This window comes from Lissotriton vulgaris, chromosome 5 (genome assembly GCF_964263255.1).
Source record: "Lissotriton vulgaris chromosome 5, aLisVul1.2, whole genome shotgun sequence".
Taxonomy (NCBI): domain Eukaryota; kingdom Metazoa; phylum Chordata; class Amphibia; order Caudata; family Salamandridae; genus Lissotriton; species Lissotriton vulgaris.
The window spans coordinates 444,099,052-444,120,524 of NC_141693.1; the positions used below are offsets into that span (position 1 = coordinate 444,099,052).

At 49.0% G+C, this 21,473-nt stretch overlaps 1 protein-coding gene across 3 annotated transcripts in view; it reads right to left on the minus strand.

Annotated features, from left to right (window-relative positions):
• Positions 1-557: 557 nt before the first annotated feature.
• Positions 558-21,473, minus strand: part of AP5B1 (adaptor related protein complex 5 subunit beta 1) — an 80,677-nt gene continuing 59,761 nt past the window's right edge. For all 3 annotated transcript variants that reach the window (XM_086921875.1, XM_086921876.1, XM_086921874.1), the window contains 2 exons: positions 20,733-20,928; positions 558-4,677 (listed from right to left, as the gene is read on the minus strand). In XM_086921875.1, the coding sequence (XP_086778001.1) occupies positions 2,044-4,677; positions 20,733-20,885 (2,787 nt within the window). In that variant the 5' untranslated portion in view covers positions 20,886-20,928 and the 3' untranslated portion in view covers positions 558-2,043. The remainder of the gene's footprint in view (positions 4,678-20,732; positions 20,929-21,473) is intronic.

A 21,473-nucleotide genomic window follows, 5' to 3' on the forward strand; every position in this document is an offset into this window, starting at 1 on the left:
GGGTTGGATGTTTTGAATATATAAAAGAGAACATTTCTCACATCCAGTGTTTTCATTATCCATCTGGAGACAGAGTTCCCTTTAGGGTCTACCTTGGGGTATCATTGTCTATACCAGTGAGTTGACCAGTACACTGTCTGTTACACAAAAAAAGACATTAACCACTTAAAAATCAAAGGCTAAAACATAAACTCTTGCAAAAACACATTCTGTGCGATCTGGTTGCTCCCAAGGATTGAAGTGCATTGCAGAAAAACAAAATTCTGTCCCCATTTAGTGCCAAAGGATGTTTTCTCTAGTGTTGTTTGCATTGCCACATCCGGTCTCTACAAACCTTTCTTAGGATTTTCAAAAGGTGTTTTCTGTGTCTGATTGCAAGCATGTTTATGAACTTTCTGGCAGAAAATCAAATCTGAAGATGGTGGTGGTACAAGTGGGGCATTATGTACATACAGAAGACTTCACGAGTCATATTGATTCCCTGTATAGTCGATGCCTATTTATAAATAACAAAATTGAGTAGCAACTATGGTCATGGAATAATTCACTTCATGTTAATTTATATTAGGTTTATTCTGTAAAAGTGCTTCTCTATAATTAAAGAGGAAGATTATTCTGCTTCAAATTTTAATCATTTCAAGGATGTGGCATACAAGGATGAATCTTCACCTACTTCCCTGCAAATGGAAGTGCATCCACGTCTGCTCCTCCAAGAGAAAGTCTTCAGAATGATGGTTGCTTGACTACAACTGCATCTGACATTACCAATACAAATGGAAATCCACCCCATTTCTTTGAAATAGGGAAGACTGCTATGGGCCAAGTGACTAGACTCTTGCTTAATCGAGACATTCTGTCTAATCCGGACCTGAACCCAGTCTCCATGCTTGCTCCTAAAGTATTCACATACAATGGCTGGGATCACAGAGATGGTTATGAAAGGGCAGAAATTTGGTGGTCGGTGTCAATGCGGAGATCAGTTGAAGGAGGAGGCTGCGCAAGACGCCACTCAGCTCCAGGTGGGCCATCTAAGCACGCATATCACAATCTGAACTTTTAATTTAATAAAGGAGCAAGCTACATGAACACATACGTCCAGCTTCTTTGTACACCTCAACATATTCACAATGCTCTTCAGAACTAAACTGACTTGATTAGGTTCATGAAGACCATATAAACTTCTTCTTAAGGGCACATTTTGAATAGTATCACCTGCAAAACTTATTCTGGCTAGTGTTGCCATCTCTCACCAAGCCTTCTTAAGTTGACCTTCTATTGGGTTCTTGATTCCCAGCACTGCAAGTTAGGCCATTGGGATCTATTCATTGCAGAGTTCAAATTTATAGGAGTAACAAAACATACACTTTTCTTACCATTATTTATGCCTAAAACTCCTCTTGTGACTGCTTGTTTTCCATTTGTTTGCTTTCTTTGCCAAACCAGCCACCATCATCATCATCATCATCATTCCTTACTACAATTACATGTCTAAAACAGTAACTCGCAATAAGCAAGGATTAATACAGTGGGGCCGGAACGTGAAAAACACAGTGACATAGGAATGAAGAAGTCCTTACTAACCAAGGCCCATCAATGTCTGGTTTCAGATCATTTAGCAGCATTATGAAATATCCTGAAGTGGAGAAGCCAATGTACAGATATTGCTTTCAAAAAGAGCCTGAAATAAATATGTTCATTTTCGTTTTTTCATAACAAGATTAGTTAAGACCTCCCAACATTTTGCGGGAAGATCAGCAAGGTTTTGTTTACTTAGAAATTGTCAACAGATGCAGAACTCACATTCTGAAGGCAGTAATAATTAAATACTTGCTTTGAGATATATGTATTCATGTGCACAACACATTCTTTTCAAGAATTTCCACACAGAAATGTCGCCAATTGACACAAATACCAGAATGAAAGCTTTTCAACACACGTGTCTCTCTTGGACACCTGGACATCATTGAAACATCTTTATAAAAATAGAGCAAGGAGTTTTTCAAATAATGGAAGCCTTTCCAAGAGATGAAACGATCCAGTGTTCTACTGTGACCTCTGAGCAATAACACTTTGAAGGTAAGTGCTTAGGTGTGGGAGCAATTTCCAGTTATCGGTTGCAATTCTAATATGGACGGTTTCATCCAGTGTCTTTACTTGCATTAAGATGTGGAATTGAGGAGGTAAAAAAATACCTATTTTATATAAGTCTGGGTTAGTGGCAACAACAAATCTTGCAAAAACAGACTGCACAAATTCACTGAGAGATTGCGGTTTCTGTAGACAAAACAAACTTTCAGCACACTGGTTCGACTCATCCGACTTGAAGGAAGTCCAAAGAAGATCAAACAGCTCAGGAATAGCTCCCAATGGCCAGGATGGTGGCACAGGCAGTGGAACAAATAAATCTGAAAAATGGATCTGGAGAGGCTCGAGACGGCTAGAACAGGTAAGTCCACCTTGAGTGGTGTACATGGCAGAAACTGACAATACAGTAGGATAGGGCTTTGTAGGCTTTAGGGAAAGTATAATTACTGGGGGCTTTCTGTCTATAAAGAGGCAAGGTACGTTAATATCACTCACAGGCTCATAATTAGTGTCGGATAGCTCCAACTGAAGCACTACACAGAAAAGTTTATGGTACTGAGGCTTGACATTCTCCGCAAATGTCAAATGATACTTGAGAGTTAGCATAGAAGAAGACTTTGAATTTGCCAACTGTTCATAATAGTCCTTGCAGCAGGTATTCACACCCCCCTTTGACAATGAAGCTTGTGACAGGGGGAGCAGGCGACTGGAATCCAACACACTGTTCAAATGCAGTACTGGTTGCTCCACTGTATGGACTGTCAGATGAGTAGAGATGTTTTCATTATCAGCCATGATAGACGAAAATGATCTAGTTTTCGTTTGGACTCCAGCAGGTACTGTGCTAAGGATTCCGGTCAATTTTTCACTAGACAGGTTAGTTAGCAGCGTATAATAGAAACGCGCACGATCCTGAATATCAATGTCTTGAAAATTAAGCAATATGTGCTGTAGCAAGTCTGCTAAATCAGTAAAGATCACGTCAAGCTTCTGATGTTGCAGTAAGTTCTTACACACGGTCAAAACAGCATTTCCTGTTCTCCAGTCGCCCACATCACACAGGTTGGTATGGAGCGCAATGTTTGATAGGAAGCGAATGGTCTCGGTCTGAGGAATCAAATGCTCAGTTGCTACTCGAGCTAAAACCTTTAGGTGACAGACAGGCATCTGCAACACGAAGTCCTGAAACTGGAGATTGACTATTAGTTTCTGTAAAGCCATGGATAATGACAGAGACCAGCTTGGGACATCTAAAAGCTTTTGTGTCTCATTCATGAGGTTTATTAGGTAAGGAGCTAATGCACTATTCTTTTTATAGACCTCTACAACGGTCTGTATCAAATCCTCCATTTGCTTTTCACAATAGTTGAAGTAGCGAACAAAGAGGTATACTACCCGAAAAAAGACAGACGTGATTTCTCGATTGCCATGCTCGGTAACAATTTTATGTATTGACAAAAGATGATCCATAAAATAACCAATACCTGCTTCCGCTTCAGGACCCTCGTTTTCAAGGTAAACTAAACTTAACAAATTCTGACGGGCAAGCATTGTGCTGCTGTCATTGAAAACAGTTGGGAACAATGACGCAGTCATTTTAATCGTGAGGAGGACAGGTAGGTTCTCTTCAGTGTTTGAGTTAAGAGGGCGGTTTTCTGGAAAATGCAGCAGACAGTCAATGTAAAATAGTTTCAATTGAATGCTTAGCAGTGGGTGCTGTGCCATTCCTACAAGTCTCTTAAGAAGAACGTACTCATCTTCTGCAGTGAATAAGCTGTCAGTAAAGAACCCTTTCATCTGTAGTATGCTGTGGAAAAGTGAGACATCCATAGTGCCGAACAATCTCACGAGCTGAGACTTGAAAATAATTGGTGAAAGAGTACGAACCACTGCCACGACTTGAATCAGCTGCCAAAGGAGCATGCTCTGAGAAACAGAGGTAAGAAGATAGGAGTCCTCCAGTATGAGAGCCAAAATTGATTTTAACTCTTTAGTTTCCCCATTAGAAGGGAGCAAAAGAAATTGTTCAACCCCCATCGCAGGCATATTTCCAACACTCTCTGTAGAGCTCCATAAGAAACCTCCATTGCTTGACAAGACTTTCTTCAGAGAACCATCTGATGCACACTTGGTCTGTGCCAAATGCTGGACAGCATTTTTTAATGCAACACTGTAAAGAAGTGTATATGATTGGTGCGCACGGGTAACCTCTTGTTGTTGCATGGAATACAATATCTCAAGTTTTTCAGACAGCAATCCAGGATAACAATTTTCTAGTTCGCGAAGGCACTCACAGGCTGTTATTCGGAGTGGCCTCTGAACTGCACCAAGCTTTTTATCATTAAGGTCAGCCATGATCTGCATCAGCAGGGACACGAAATCGCAAGCCACTTTTACACTCAAACTGACATTATCGGTAGTTATTAGCAGAGTTTCAATGGATACCAGCAGGTGTTGCTTCAAAGCCATAAGTCTCCCTGAATCAGATATCTGTGCAAATATAGTAATTAGCACTTCTGTGACATGTTCGCCGGTCTTCTGATCAGGACAAAGCTGTGTCGGGAACTCCATAAAAAGCATCAGCATGGACACCTAGGATGCAAAAACAAGACATAATATGTTCAGTGCAATATAATCAAGATTAGTCCTTACAGATAACAGGGGAAAAATACCACCACAGCATATAATTTGATAGCAGATACAAAACAAATATTTTTCTGTAAAACCTAAGTTCAAAGACCAAAATATGTAATTTTAAGTAAGGCAATAACGCTTGTTTAGAATGCTTTTCCTGGGAACAGTCCCTTCACATTACAAAAGATTTTACCAATTGTCAACTAGTACCTGTTTTGTGTAATTAGAGAGCAGGAAGCATATATCCACTTGTACTGAATTAGAGGTGTTAAACCGTCGCGCATGAATTGAATATGCCTATACACTCTGCTGGAGAAACAGATATATTCTATGTACTTCACAGTCAGTGCTGTGTTGTTGATTTGTGAAAGTAATCCCTCAGTCCGGAACATAACACCCATCGGCTCTAGCACAGTTAATACTGGTTTACACTAATTATCTGCACAGTGGAAAATTCATCCATGCTGCAACAATAATAAATGACATTATCATGCACATCTGTTTGTATGGTTTATGCCATGGTAGCTTTTCATTAGTATTTGTTTAAACCAATGCATTTAAACAAAACCAGGATGCAAAGTATTACATTTGTGCAGAAAGGTAGAATCGCACATGAAAAATGTTGACTATTAAGAGTTGCTTTTTTGTAAAGTAATTGATACGTGCAATCTGTAAGTACAAAGTGTTTCTCATGTTACTTTTGCTGCACTGTGGTAATAAACTCAAATGTGATTTTCAAACTGTAGTGATAAATATGTTTTCAGTAGTACAATTGTTCTAAATAGCAAATGTTATTGGGCCACACTTTTGCAGCACACATAGAAAGAGGAACAAGCATTTGCAATGCAATAGGTCTCGCATTAGGAAATTTTGAGCTATTGGTATTGTAAATGGCAATTTTTTTATTTCTGTGTTGGTTTTGAAAATAGCTAAATTAATAGCTTTGTCATTTACAATGCCAATAGTTATAACTTTCGCAAATGTGACACCTATAGCATTTGTAATGCAATATGTGTTGTATTTACGTGACTTAGATGTATTGCTATTACAAATAACAATGGCTTTTAATTTTTTTAAATAATTAATACTTAAATAAAAGTTATTGTAATTTATAATAGCAATAGCTTAAACTTTTGTAAATAACTTTTGGGAAGATTGTGTTAAGTGTATTTTATTGTGACGAAAATCCAAGAACAGAAGTGAAATATTAACATCTTTTTGTGACATTTGTAATAAAGTTTGAGACATTGAGAGAACATATTTGAACCAGTTGTTGAATGGTTGCACAAATTGATGGTGTGGTGCCCCTGAGAGTTGGTGCTGAGTGAGTGCGATAGATAGAGTGAGGGCGATAGATAAGAGTGAGGGCGATAGATAAATAGAGTGAGGGCGATAGATAAATAGAGTGAGGGCGATAGATAAATAGAGTGAGGGCGATAGATAGATAGAGTGAGGGCGATAGATAGATAGATAGATAGAGTGAGGGCGATAGATAGATAGTGAGGACGATAGATAGATAGAAAGTGCCTATATATAAACCCATCAAAAACATAAACACCTAATAAACAAAAATGCCTGATTATGGAAAAGGAATAGACCAAGATATTAGATTTGTGCAAATACAATAAACAGAAGCAAGACAGTGAAGGGGCAGGAGAGAGTGAGACAGAAATAGAGGAAGATGGAGAGGCCAAGACAGTGAAGGGGCAGAAGAGAGTGAGACGGAAACTGAGGAAGAGTGGAGAGGCCAAGACAGTGAAGGGGCAGGAGAGAGTGAGGCGGAAACTGAGGAAGAGTGGAGAGGCCAAGACAGTGAAGGGACAGGAGAGAGTGAGGCGGAAACTGAGGAAGAGTGGAGAGGCCAAGACAGTGAAGGGGCAGGAGAGAATGAGGCGGATACTGGGGAAGAGTGGAGAGGCCAAGACAGTGAAGGGGCAGGAGAGAGTGAAACAGAAATAGAGGAAGAGTGGAGATGCCAAGACAGTGAAGGGGCAGGAGAGAGTGAGACGGAAACAGAGGAAGAGTGGAGAGGCCAAGACAGGGAAGGGGCAGGAGAGAGTGAGACAGAAATAGAGGAAGAGTGGAGAGGCCAAGACAGTGAAAGGGCAGGAGAGAGTGAGACAGAAATAGAGGAAGAGTGGAGAGGGCAAGACAGTGAAGGGGCAGGAGAGAGTGAGAGAAATAGAGGAAGAGTGGAAAGGCCAAGACAGTGAAGGGGCAGGAGAGAGTGAGAGAAATAAAGGAAGAGGGGAGAGGCCAAGACAGTGAAGGGGCAGGAGAGAGTGAGTCAGAAATAGAGGAAGAGGGGAGAGGCCAAGACAGTGAAGGGGCAGGAGAGAGTGAGAGAAATAGAGGAAGAGGGGAGAGGCCAAGCCAGTGAAGGGGCAGGAGAGAGTGAGTCAGAAATAGAGGAAGAGGGGAGAGGCCAAGACAGTGAAGGGGTAGGAGAGAGTGAGTCAGAAATAGAGGAAGAGGGGAGAGGCCAAGACAGTGAAGGGGTAGGAGAGAGTGAGACAGAAACGAAAGGCACATGGCGAATTGCGAACAAATGTGAACATTAACAATGCAAAAATATATCAAAGCAAGGCGAAGTTGTGGTGTGCATGGACCTACACTGCATGCAGCTCTGCCACACCCAGGAATACCCTCGCCCAAAGAACAAACTGCAGGAAGAAGCCGCCTCAGCCATGTCTGGAGGATGTAAGAAGGGGTCGACAGAAAGCCATTCCTGGCGAGGCAGCCATTGTTCCAGTGTCGTCCCATTTACATGGTCAGTAGGAGCAAGTGGGAGGAGAGAGTGGGAGAGGGGTGTGAGATAGATCAAAGCCTTTACTGTGATCAGTGGCCGCGGGCTGCCAGTGGGAGGGAACAAGCATATGGCGAGAGGCGGGAGAGTCTGGCGCGCACCTGGGGAAGCTTTTACGCTCCAGTACACAACATGGATTGTAGGAAATCCGGCTTGTTCAAGGGAGTTTGGTCACATGTAAAAGGTTTCGAGCAATGAATTGCTCGACCTAAAAAGCCTCTTGTGATTATTTTGGTGCAGGAAGGTTTCCCTTACTGCAGAAAAATAACCATTTTGGCAAAGCAGGCACCCTTACACCATAGTGCAAAGGTGCCTGCGTTGGCGCACAGCAGCCTATTGTGCACCAGGGCAGGAATGCGCCATTGCAAATGAAATACTAAGACAGTTTACAGAAACCCGTGGGTACAAGCTACTAACCATGCTGCTCAAGTCCACTGAAATGGAGAAGGTCCTTCTAGGAAGAAGTCCATTGGAATTCCAAGGTTTGTATACTCACGATTCTGAGGAATATCCCAAAGCTACGGGGTGCGCCTTAGCCAATGCTAGGGTGGGTTATAATCACCTAACCCAGTATGTTGCTCTATTACTTCCTCTCTGCACTAAACACAGGGATTAGTAGAATATCCCAGGGCCCACAGATCAAGAAAGTGCCTGCTGTGACTGACATGTTTTAGTGATGACAGCCAATCGGATAGCATGGATCCATGAACTTGATCCTTCAGAGCTAACCAGATGCTGTGGGCAATACAGAACATATTGCTTTCTAGAGCTCTATTGGAGTTTTATGTAAGAGCGCTGAATCATCAGCAGATAAATATTGGCTTTTTTACGATAGTTTTGTCAAAAAGCATTTCACATAATTAAATACTGACTCCAAAATTAAAAAACCCAACTTAAAATCTTATAAAATCATAACATTACAATAAATGTGTATTACATTATTTAGTACACTTATAGATAATAACTGGGTTGTATGATGGAACACGCATGCCATTACCACGTAGTCATTACAACACATGTGTCTTTACCACGAATATGCCTTTACCATGCATGCCTTTAAAACGAAATTGGTAAAAATTTAACAGGCAAGTATAACCCACACACGTGCACACACACACAAACACACACGCACACCAATCAATCAAACAGTATTTATAAATCGCTGATCATCACCCGTAAGGCAATCCAGGTGCTGTGCTGCTGCGTTAGTCGAAGAGGCAAGTCCCTTCCTGACGTCGGTCAACGACAGTGCCATGCGGAAGGGAAGGGTGTTCCAGGACTTGGCGGAGATGTCGGAGAAAGAGCATCCTTCGGTGCGGTGGATGCGCAGAACCAGTGCGAGAGCGAGATGGGCGGAGTGGACGTTCCTGGGTGATAGGGGGAAATTCAGGCGGTGGTTTAGGTAGGCAGGTTCTTGGTCGTGTAGAGCTTTGTAGTTGTGGGTCAGTAGTTTGACCTGGCATCTTTTCAGGATGGGGAGCCAGTAGAAGTCTTTCAGGTGCTGGGAGATGTGGGTTCTCTTGAGCAGGTTGAGGATGTGTCTGGCTGCTGCGTTCTGGATTGTCTGGAATCTTCTCATGAGTTTAGTGGTTGTGCCTGCGTAAAGTGTGTCGCCATTGTCCAGCCTGCTGCTGATGAGGGCTTGTGTGATGGTTTTCTTGGTGTTGGTGGGTAGCCACTTGTTAGACGGGGACTTGGAGGGTCGGCCGAGGACAAGGGGAGAGGCCTCCGGGGAGGGCCGTCTCCAGCGATCGTACAGACAAGTAACTTCCCCCCCACAGATGGACACCACACAAGGATAAGGTTAACGCTTTTTATATGCAGTTCTTGGAGGAAAGTATCACGGTACAGTGAGATCGGGACACAAGGGTCCTCTCAATTCAAGTCTCTGGAAGGGAAAGGGGGTAGCGGGACAGTCTTGATACCGATCTGGTATGGAGGTGGAATGATGGATAGCTCACAATCCTCGAGCTCGGAGTTCTGGAAGGTCGGGCCGTGGCAGCGCCAGCAGGCTCGGATGACAAGTCTCACTTGAGGGGGGCCGCGGCAGCGCCAGCAGGTCCAACGACGATGTAGGTTGCAGAGGGCCGCGACAGCGCCAGCAGGTCCCTTGGGCGATGTAGGTTGCAGAGGGCCGCGGCAGCGCCAGCAGGTCCCTTGGACGATGTAAGTTGCAGAGGGCCGCGGCGCGTTTGCAGGTCCCTTGGACGAGGAGGAAGGTTGCAGAAGGCCGCGGCAGCGCCAGCAGGTCCGACGATGGTTCACAAGGCAGGGCTGCGGCAGCGCCAGCAGTCCGTCAAGGATGAGTTCTTCTAGGTGTCTCTCGACTCCAGGATACAACTGCCTTCCTGCTCTGGAGCTGCCCCAGTTATAGGTCTGGCCTCCTTTGATGTCCGGACCCTCGCTCTTGGAGGTCGGGAGGTCTGGGATGAGGGAGTCCAGACACCCAGCAGGGGGGTGGAGCCAGCGCCCGGGGAGGCTGGGGGCGATCGGCACCTGGCGGGGGAGAGCCATCGACACTCCTCTCTCCCATTGACCTGCCAAGTGGTCCATTCACCTCCTGGGTGGATGGTGGTGCCGGGATGTCGGGGCCTGGCCAGGCCCAGGGTTGGGGTCGAGCTGAGGCCACGCGGCCTCGTGGTGCAGTGTCCAAGATGGCGGCTGGTCCGGGCAATGGTGCTGGCGGTGGCCCGGGCCGGTGATACAGAGATGTCCGGGAGCAGGCGTCCCGTAGGGGACGGGTTGTGGATGGCTTCTGTGGGTCGTCGGGGTTGTTCTTCTGGTGGCACCGGGAGAACCGGCGTCCGGGCTCTGTCATGCGGGGAGGGAGCGAGCCCTTCACGAGGCCTGTCCAACATGCGTCCCCCCCAGCTGAAGGCGGGGAGAGTCACCCATCCTCTTGGGGACTCTCCTCGTCGAGGCGGAAAAAGCGTGACAGGCCGTCTGCGTTGGCGTGGTCCTGGCCTGGACGATGCTCCACAGTGAAGTCCATCCCTTGCAGGGAGATGGACCATCGCAATAGTTTGGGATTCTCCCCCCGCATCTGCATCAACCATTGCAGGGGTCGATGATCTGTTTGCACCCGGAAGTGGGTACCGAAGAGGTAGGGTCGGAGCTTCTTGAGGGCCCACACTACTGCAAAGGCCTCCCGTTCGATGGTGCTCCAGCGCTGTTCTCGGGCAAGCAGGCGTCAGCTGATGAAGGCCACTGGCTGGTCGACTCCCTCGGGGTTTAGTTGGGAGAGGATGGCCCCAATGCCATGGTCGGAGGCATCCGTCTGGACGATGAACTCACGGCTGTAGTCGGGGGCCTGGAGCACAGGGGCGGTGCACATGGCGGCCTTCAGTTTCTCGAAGGCCGCTTGACAGTCCGGGGTCCAGTTGACGGTTTTGGGGTGCTTTTTGGATGCGAGTTCCGTGAGGGGCCCCACAATGCTGCCATAGTCCTTCACAAACCGCCGGTAGTATCCGGTGAGCCCCAAGAAGGCTCGGACCTCGGTTTGGGTGACTGGTGGCTGCCAGGACTGGATGGCAGCGATCTTGAGCTGGAGAGGGGCCACCAGAACGCTCCCCACTTGGTGCCCGAGGTAGGTCAAGGACCCCTGGCCAATTTGGCACTTGCTGGCCTTGATGGTGAGGCCGGCCTGTTGGAGGGCGTGCAGGACTTCTAGGAGGTGGTGAAGGTGGTCTGTCCAGTGGCGGCTGTACACAGCGATATCGTCCAGGTAGGCGGCGCTGAATTCTTCGAGGCCCGCCAATACCTGGTTCACAAGTCGTTGGAAAGTGGCGGGGGCGTTTTTCATGCCGAATGGCATTACTTTGAAATGGTAGTGACCATCCGGGGTAGAGAAGGCGGATCGTTCTTGGGCTCTGGGGGTGAGGCCGATCTGCCAGTAGCCTGCTGTCAGATCGAAGATGCTCAGGTAGCGGGCAGCCCCCATGCGGTCAACCAGTTCATCTGCTCGGGGAATGGGGTGAGCGTCTGTTCGGGTGACAGCGTTCAGGCCCCGATAGTCGACGCAGAATCGGAGCTTGGGGTGGTGCCCGGGGCAGCAGCTTTGGGGACCAGTACGACTGGGCTGGCCCATGGGCTGTCGGATGGCTCGATGACTCCGAGTGTGAGCATTTTGGAGACTTCATCTTGGATGCAGGCGCGCACCCGATATGGTACTCGGTAGGCCCGGTGTCGGATAGGGGTACTGTCCCCAGTGTCCACATCGTGAATGCACCAGGGGGTGACCCCGGGGATGAGGGAGAATAGGCTTGCAAATTGCAGCAGGAGGGCCCGACAGTCTTGGCGCTGCTCTGGGGTCAGGGCATCGGAGAGTCGGACCCCGTCTACCGAGCCATCTTTCTCACGGGTCCTCAGTAGGTCAGGGAGGGGCTCGGAGTCTTCCTCTGCCCCACTATCTGTGGCCATCAGTAGGCTGAGCTTTGAGCGTACGAAGTGTGGTTTGAGCCTGTTGGCGTGAAGGACCCGGGGGTGGTTCCGGGGGGACTCCATGTCGATGAGATAGGTGACAGGGCCCTTGCGCTCGACCACCTTGAAGGGTCCTGTCCATTTGTCCTGCAAGGCACAAGGCTCGATGGGAGACATTACCCATACTTGCTGACCAGGCTCGAACTCGATGGAGGAGGCATGTTGATCGTACCATTTCTTCATGTCCTCCTGACTGGCCTCGAGATTGGCTTTAGCGAGTTCCCTGAATCGCCGGGTCTGGTTGCGGAGGGTCAGGAGGTACTTGTACACGTCCGGCGGGGTCTTCTGGGGGGCCATTTCCCATTCTTCTTTAACCAGGCTGAGGGGCCCCCGGACAGGGTGTCCGTACAGGAGCTCGAAGGGGCTGAAACCGAGGGATTTCTGGGGGACTTCTCGGTAGGCGAAGAGGAGGCACGGGAGTAGCACGTCCCACTGGCGACGTAGGGGTTCCTCCAGCCCCATGATCATCCCCTTGAGAGTGCGGTTAAACCGTTCGACCAGTCCGTTTCCTTGCGAGTGATAGGGGGTCGTGAACCGGTACGTAACCCCGCACTGCTGCCAGAGAGATTTCATATATTTGGAGATAAAGTTCGTGCCTCTGTCGCTGACGACTTCCCGGCGGAATCCTACTCGGGAGAAGATCCCCATTAGGACTCGGCCTACCACTGGTGCTGTTACAGTTCGAAGAGGGATGGCCTCGGGATAGCGGGTGGCGTGGTCCACCAGGACCAGGATGAATCGATGCCCTTGTGCTGTTCGGGGGTCCAGGGGCCCCACGATGTCTATTCCCACCCGTTCGAACGGGGTGGTTACGACGGGGAATGGTTGCAAGGGTGCTTTGATTTTTCGGCCGCTCTTCCCGCTGGCCTGGCAGGTGGGGCATGCCCGGCAGTGGTTGGAGACGTCATTTCGCATTTTGGGCCAGTAAAAGTGGGTTACCAGGCGGTTGTACGTCTTGTCTTGCCCCAAGTGCCCAGCAAGGGGGACATCGTGTGCCAAGTTCAAAAGGAAGTCCCTGATGCGGAGGGGCACCACCAGCACCCGACTGGCCCCCAATTCCGCAATTCTTTGCTCGCTGTATAGTAGGTCATTGTCCCAATAGATCCAGTGGGCCCCTGCGGGGTCTCCCGCGCTCTGGGCGAGTGCTTGCTGTCGGAGTCCCTCGAGGGAGGGACAGGTCTTCTGCTCCTGCCGGAATTGTTCCTGGGTGGGTCCACCCTCTTGACGCCACTGAGCCAGTTCTGGAAGATCTTGGAGCGGAGTGGGCCCTTCTTGGGTTTGCTCTGGGGGATCAGTACTGAGGGTGGCTTCTTCTGAGGTGATCGGGGAGGAGGTGCTGGCCATTCGGGTTCTTCGGGTCTGGGGATAGCACGGGCGGCCATGGACCGGGTTGTTACGCACGCCCAGTCCGGGAGGCCCAACATCCCCAGGTGCTCTCTTCTTTCAACGGCCGCCCACGGGGAACTCTCGAGGTCGTTTCCCAAGAGGCAGTCCACTGGGGCATCATCGCGGACAGTCACTTTTAGCATACCGGACACTCCTCCCCATTCGAAGGGGGCGCAGGCCATCCGACAAAGGCTTTCTGAATTGTCGCTGATCGGACGGGGCAAAGAACGTTTGGCAGGATTTGTTCCGGGGTCACCAGGTGACAGCGGACCGCCGTTACACTGGCCCCGGTGTCGCGCAGGGCTTCGGCCTTGCGCCCATTTATGTTCACCCACTGGCTGTATTTTCTGGTGTTGGCGGGTAGGGGAGCCCGCGGGATCATGTCTCTTTCCCCCAGGCAGGCCAGGGTCATGGCGGCAGGTTCCCACTCGGGCTGTTCCTGCTCGTACTCTTCATACTCTTCGGAGGTTTGCTCCTCTCCTAGCGCAGCGGCAGCGACCTGGCGGGGCACGGGAGTCTGGTTCTTCGGGCAGCTCGGGTCGCTGGCATAGTGTCCGATTCGCTGGCACCGGTGGCAAGTAACGTTGGCTCGGAAACCTGGGCGCATCGGGGGGGTTTCCCCGACCGGCCGGGGGCGGGGTGTTGCTGGTGGGAGCTGCCGGGACGGCATCTCCGCCCCGGCCCTGGCCTCCTCCTCCTCCTCCTCGGGGGCGATGGAGACCTTGGTTGTTTCTGTTTTGTTCACTTGGCCCACTCCGGGCCACTCGAGTGCTTTCCCATCGGTCAGCTTCAGCGGCGAGCTGCCGAGGTTTAGTCAATTTACTGTCAAGAATGTGCTGCCTGAGCTCGATGAAGCAATTGTTGGAGAGGTGCTCCCACACCATGAGGTTAAAGAGTTGCTCGTAGGTGGTTACGTGGCTGCCCTTGATCCACCCCTCGAAGGCTCGGCTGAAATAGTTCACATACTCTACCCAAGTTGTACCCGGGATCCGTTTGCAGTCGCGGAACCTCTGGCGGTACATCTCGGGCGTGAGTCCGTATCGAGTGAGGAGGGCGGCCTTCATGTGGTCATAGGAGGTCATCTGATGGTCCGGGAGCTGTAGCAGGGCATCGCGGCCTTCATTGACGAACCTCCCCCATAGCCCGGCTCCCCAGTCACTTCGATCAATCCGGTGGGAGGTCATGGCGATCTCGTAGGCCTTGAACCACTGCTGTATGTCGCCGTTCTGAAAATATTCTCTGACGACATCCTTGGGGATGTGGACCTTTGGTTCGGTGGTGCCCGGGGTGTGCGGGCGCTCGGGCACCCCTAGATCTTTATTCTGTTTCCGCATTTCTATTTCTGCCAGCTTGCGCTCGTGTTCGTATGCCAGTTTTTTCTCTTCGAGTTCTCTCTGCCTTTGTTTCTCTTCCCGCTCCTCTCAGAGCCGTAAGTGTTCTAAGTTTATCTTTTGTTCCGCCAGTTTCAGCTCTCCGTCCAACCGGAGCCGTGCCAACTCCAATTCATGGAGTCTGCTTTTCTCTCGTTCTTGGATCTCTTCCAGGGAGAGACCCGCTCTCCTTTCTTCCGTCGGAGTGGTGTTTGTTTCTGGTGCCTCGCGGTTTTGGTTCCGGGGTGCAGCCGCACCCGTTTCTGCCCAAGATTCTAGGGCGTGTTTGAAGTCCTCTTTCGTGCTCAGCCCGGTGGTAGCAATGCCTAGTTCCATGCAAAATTGCTTTAGCTCACAATGATTGTACTCTTCTAGTTTCTCCATCTGGAATTTCTCTGCGGATCCGCTCTCTTTTGTTGTCATTGTGGTTGAGTCGTGGGGTGAGTTACTCTCTGTACGATTACGCGTCGGTTTGGATCGCGCCGCTGGCCACCAATGTTAGACGGGGACCTGGAGGGTCGGCCGAGGACAAGGGGAGAGGCCTCCGGGGAGGGCCGTCTCCAGCGATCATACAGACAAGTAACTTCCCCCCCACAGATGGACACCACACAAGGATAAGGTTAACGCTTTTTATATGCAGTTCTTGAAGGAAAGTATCACGGTACAGTGAGATCGGGACACGAGGGTCCTCTCAATTCTAGTCTCTGGAAGGGAAAGGGGGTAGCGGGACAGTCTTGATACCGATCTGGTATGGAGGTGGAATGATGGATAGCTCACAATCCTCGAGCTCGGAGTTCTGGAAGGTCGGGCCGTGGCAGCGCCAGCAGGCTCGGATGACAAGTCTCACTTGAGGGGGGCCGCCACAGCGCCAGCAGGTCCGACGACGATGTAGGTTGCAGAGGGCCGCGGCAGCGCCAGCAGGTCCCTTGGGCGATGTAGGTTGCAGAGGGCCGCGGCAGCGCCAGCAGGTCCCTTGGACGATGTAAGTTGCAGAGGGCCGCGGCAGCGCCAGCAGGTCCCTTGGACGAGGAGGAAGGTTGCAGAAGGCGGCGGCAGCGCCAGCAGGGCCGACGATGGTTCACAAGGCAGGGCTGCGGCAGCACCAGCAGTCCGTCAAGGATGAGTTCTTCTAGGTGTCTCTCGACTCCAGGATACAACTGCCTTCCTGCTCTGGAGCTGCCCCAGTTATAGGTCTGGCCTCCTTTGATGTCCGGACCCTCGCTCTTGGAGGTCGGGAGGTCCGGGATGAGGGAGTCCAGACACCCAGCAGGGGGGTGGAGCCAGCGCCCGGGGAGGCTGGGGGCGATCGGCACCTGGCGGGGGAGAGCCATCGACACTCCTCTCTCCCATTGACCTGCCAAGTGGTCCATTCACCTCCTGGGTGGATGGTGGTGCCGGGATGTCGGGGCCTGGCCAGGCCCAGGGTTGGGGTCGAGCTGAGGCCACGCGGCCTCGTGGTGCAGTGTCCAAGATGGCGGCTGGTCCGGGCAATGGTGCTGGCGGTGGCCCGGGTCGGTGATACAGAGATGTCCGGGAGCAGGCGTCCCGTAGGGGACGGGTTGTGGATGGCTTCTGTGGGTCGTCTGGGTTGTTCTTCTGGTGGCACCGGGAGAACCGGCGTCCGGGCTCTGTCATGCGGGGAGGGAGCGAGCCCTTCACGAGGCCTGTCCAACACCACTTGAAAATTCTGTGGAGCATGCAGAGAGTGTGGAAGTAAGATGAGGAGACTACGCTGAACTGACGTTTCATGGAGAGTTTGCTGTTGAGGATGATGCGGAGGTTGTGGGCATGGTCTTTTGGAGTGGGGGTGGGTCAGAGTTCTGATGGTCACCAAGAGTCATTCCAGAAATAGGTGTGTCTGCCAAAGATCAGAATTTCGTTTTTTTCAGTGTTGAGCTTCAGGCAGTTGTTCTTCATCCAGGTTGAGAAGTTCCTCATACAATTGTGGAAATTGGTCTTTTACTTGGTGGGGTCCCCTGAGTGCGAGAGGACAAGTTGGGTGTTGTCTGTGTAGGAAATAATGTTGATGTCAAGGGCTCCGACAATGTGCATGAGTGGAGTCCTGTTGAACAGAGTGGGACTAAGGAATGAGCCTTGAAGGACACCGCAGGGGGCGTGCTTGGGTTGGCAGGAAAAGGGTGAGACGGATTCTCTGGGTGCGCCTTTTCATGAGAAAAGATGCCATTCATGTCAGCGAGTCGTCTCATATTCCGACCTGGGGCAGTTGATCGATGAGTGTATGGTGGGAGACTGTATTGAAGGCTGCGAAGAGGTCGAGTAATATCAGCGAAGCTAATTCTCCTCTGTCAAGGAGGGTGCGGATGTCTTCTGTGGCGCCGATCAGAGCAGTCTCTGTGCTGTGCTTGGCTCTGAATCCTGATTGGGAAGGATCCAGCCAGTTGTTTCTCTCCAGGTGTTCGGGATGTTGGAGGTTGATGGCATTCTCCAGGACTTTGGCTGGAAACTGGAGCAGCGAGATGGGGCGGTGATTATGGAGCTTGCATGGGGTCTGCAAATGGTTTCCTGAGAAGGGGTCTGACCTCTGCGTGTTTCCAGGCATCGAGAAAAGGTGGCTGTGGTGATTGAGGTTTTTGAGGATGGTGGTGAGCTGGAAGCTGATCTCGTCTTTGCCGAGGTTGGAAAAGTTGGTGGGAGCATGGGTCGGTGGGTGCCCTGAATGGATGGAGTTAATTAGAGTAGTTGTGTTTGGTGTACTAAGTTGTTCCCATGCAGTGAGCTGGGGGCGATCATAGGAGATGGGATGATGAGGGGACTGGTCGGTTGGGGATCGAAGTGGCTGTATATGGTGACTATCTTGTTGTGGAAGTGGTCAAAGAGGGCGTCACAGATTTCCTGTGAGGTGGAAATGAAGTTTTCAGTGACTGACGGGAAGGTGAATTATATGATGATGGCGAAGAGTTTGTCGGACAGGTTGGCGCTGGACTCGATGTGGAGTGTCAGGGACTCCTTTTTTGCGGCTTTGAGCTGGCGATGGTAGTTGGCGAGGGCTGATTTGAAGATAGCTCGTCAGGGTTGTTTCTTCTGGTGCACCATCTTCTTTCGAGTTGTTTGCATCTACATTTTGACGTGCTCAGTTCGGGGGTGTACCAAATGGCCTGTCTGGTGGATCGCTGTGTTTTGGCTGGTTTGGTAGGAGTTTCTTGGTCGGCGGCGCTCGTGATCCAGGCGTTGAAGTTCTTTACTGCCTGGTTCAGGTTGGTGGGGATGTTGAGTTGAGTTGAGTCCGTCCATTGTTGCTGGGTGACCTTGGTCCAGCTGCGGAAGGGGGCACCTAGTTGAGGGTGGTGCAGTGGGGTCCAGTGATGGTGAATTGTATGATCGAGTGGTCGGACCAGGTGAGCTCTGTGGTATGGCTGTATCTAATTCTGTTGCTGGACGTGAAGATAGGGTGCAGCGTGTGTCCTGCTCTGTGTATGGGTTCAGTGACAAGTTGTTTGAGACTGATGTTGTCCATTTGTTCCATGAGTTTGGTGGAGAGGGGTGATGAATTCAGTGACAGCGTCACTGAGGCTGGTTCATTGTCATGGGGGTCTGTAGGAAAGTGTGCCTTTGATGGTGGTTTTGTTGTTGGTGCAGTGGAAGTTCATGTGTTCCATTATCGGCATGATTTTGTCCTTGGTGCTGGTGCAGATGATCGATTCCAGGTCAAGGTCTTACAAAGGGTGTTCTGGGCTGTGTTGCCAAACAAGGTATTTAAGTCCATGAAAATGATGTATATATATCACCCTTCAGACCCATACTGTCCAATAAGATGTGCAGATCCATAAAAAACATATGTACAAGACATCCCTCCTCAATTTCACTAATTTCATATCTAGAAGAAAGTAAAATACTTTGTCTCCAGTGCGAATTGCTTCTGACAAGTAAACGGGAGATCAGACAGCACCTAACAGAATTCCAGTCAATCCTGAGTTCTTCCTACTAACGGCTTAACACGAATTGTTGCTAAACCATCAATTTATGCCAAAGATTAGTATCTTTATCACTCATAGCAACCACTTGCATATCTATGTGACCTTTATTCAGTTCCCTTTTTGAAGAGCCCTCTATTTCAGAAAGGCCATCAACAGGAAAGAGGCGCTCTCTCCTCTAGGTGTGGCTATGATACCCCAGGAGAAGCTGCGAGGCATGTGTGGAAGCCATCCCTACAGATGGATCTGAACTGCAGAGTGAAACAAACTGCAGTAACAACACAGACCATTTACAGAGTACTAGGCCAAGACAGACATTGCCAGCTCTGCTCCAGATGGACTGCCTGTGAGTAGAGCCAGCATGGTTGTCTGTATCAATGCGAGAAAAGCTGGTGGCAGGAAGTAATCTGATTAATACTAGTAGCAGATGATGGTAGCAGCTTTGAGATAAACAGCACTGGATAAACTTCAAAAGTCATGTTTGCTCCCCCCGTTTTGTAGACAATCCATCATGGTGCGATACAGTATCACTAGAGATAAAGTGAACATGTGACGGATGCAAGTAGCCTTAGCACAAACTTTTAGCACTGGCCAGTGTTCTCTTTTCATGTGGGTTCCAATTCTTCAACTATGCTGATGCGACAGAGATTTATCAGAAAGTTGCAGACAAGGAAGTATAAACTTCTGCAACAATCCAAACCTTCCTTACATTCGAGGTTCATGGCCAGCAGCAGATACTGCCCAAAGCAGAAGTGACTTCCCAAGCAGACAACAGCATCTAAGCCTCTCTTAGCAGTATGTCATTCCAAGATGGCCTTTTGCTTTTTTTTTATCCTGGTGTGGTCAGGCACTGTTTGTGACCCATACTATGCTGGAGACAGACAATGTGAGTTCTAGCAGGGGTTGACCATTTCTCAAAGACTCTAAAAAAATGTCAAACGACTGAACCTCGTAGTCCCGCTATTCACACCAGCATACAGTGCTCAAAATAGGCCCCCTTTTTTAATGGGACATCAGTAAATGTTCATATAAGTGCTAGTAATCATTTGCTATCGTCTGCTGCTTTCTATCCAGGTGTTTCATAATTTTGTCCCCGCCTGAGTGGAAATACCCAACATAGTGGACAATCTGATTAAAGATATTTTGTAAAAACTTTTACAGTGAAAGATATGATGGAATTTCCAACTATTTTATCTACCCGAGTGGATTTAGAAACCTTCTTAAAATGTTGGCCTTTTACTGTATAGTTTATATTTAAATTACCACTTAGCTACATCCTTGTTATCTTTACTCTTTTTCGTTCCTATTCATTTTAATCACACCTTCCGCTTTTCCAGCTACTTTGGATTGTTACATTTATTTTACTTTTTAATTTATCAATCTGGACAGGCCATCACCCCCCACAGAGCCTAAATTGTAATAGTTTTATTGCCCACCATCCACACTCTTCCTTGTGCTAGCAAAATATTCCAAATGTAATGGTGACCTCAATGGCCATCTATTTAATTTTTGAAAGGTTCCCAGTTACCATTTTTGGGTTAAGTTTATATCCAGAGATACACCCTCGTCCTCTGCTGAAATAACGTGTCCGGGGACGTTATTTAAACATCAAGAACAGAGACACAGATGAGGAATACAACTACTTCCATTTACATTACCAAAAAGCCGAGACAGAAGGTGCCTCAACTACATCTGCAAACATAGGTGAGTGTATGTGTGGCCATTTTTGTTGTAAAAAAATACTCCATAATTATTTTTTTGCCCAGTCTGGTAATCTTAAATTGGAGTACTAGGTGACTACTTTCCAGGTAGTATACTCTCGAAAGTGCGCTTGAGTTGTAAACAGCGGCAGCATAGCCAGGAGCACCTTTAAACCACCTTTTCTTCCATGTATGTTCTACTTTGAGAGGTACACACATTTTCCCAGGGTAAGCAAACAGACCTTAACTTTTTCCAGTAAGTGCAAATATTCTTCTACTATGTCTACCCTTAAAACAACCTCGACATTTACCCCCAAAGTCCTGCTGGTGTTATATTTACCTTAAATTGTTCACTAAGTTTCTCACTCTGCAGATCTTGAAGCAGCTCTGCCCGAAAGCTCTCTGCAGTGGTGTTCAACAGAAAGTGTGTCGGGCTGGAACGAAAGATGCTCAGCTGCTGGCTCCAGGTGGCACCATTCCTCTGGATGACCATTGTGACTCTTCCAATATACAACTTTAGGTTCTAGAGTCATAACCTATGAAATAGATGTACTCATCAGTGGATCATACGCTGTAATCAAATATGAGAAAAAAGCATCTGTGTCACTTTCCTTGCATTATTTTCGTGTGTGCCAGGACACTATTCTGGCGGATAGCATGGTTCAAAATGCCTCATTTGTCCATTCATTCATGGAAGCCTTTTTTCTCAAAGTCTCTCTACTGCTTGAAGACCGATCATTTCAATGAAAACGTTATGGTTGCTTAAGTTGCTTAAAGCAAGGGAATCAATTGATTATGTGGGGGGGGGGGGGGTGATGGGGGAAATACTTGTAACCCATGACCCCTATCTGCCTCCTCTCATGTTTAATCCATCTTACCTTACCTCTCCCACTTGTTGGGTTGTCAGTCTGTCCCTCCAATGCTTGCTTCCCATCACGGTCTCTCCCCAATCCCAGTCTTTTCCCTGGGTCTCCCCTCCTTTCATTATAGACGACATCCCTCCCCTGCCTGCACCTGGTCTCATCGACCCACTTTGCTGCTCAACTCCGTTTCAGTATACCAGACACCACCCTCCACCCTC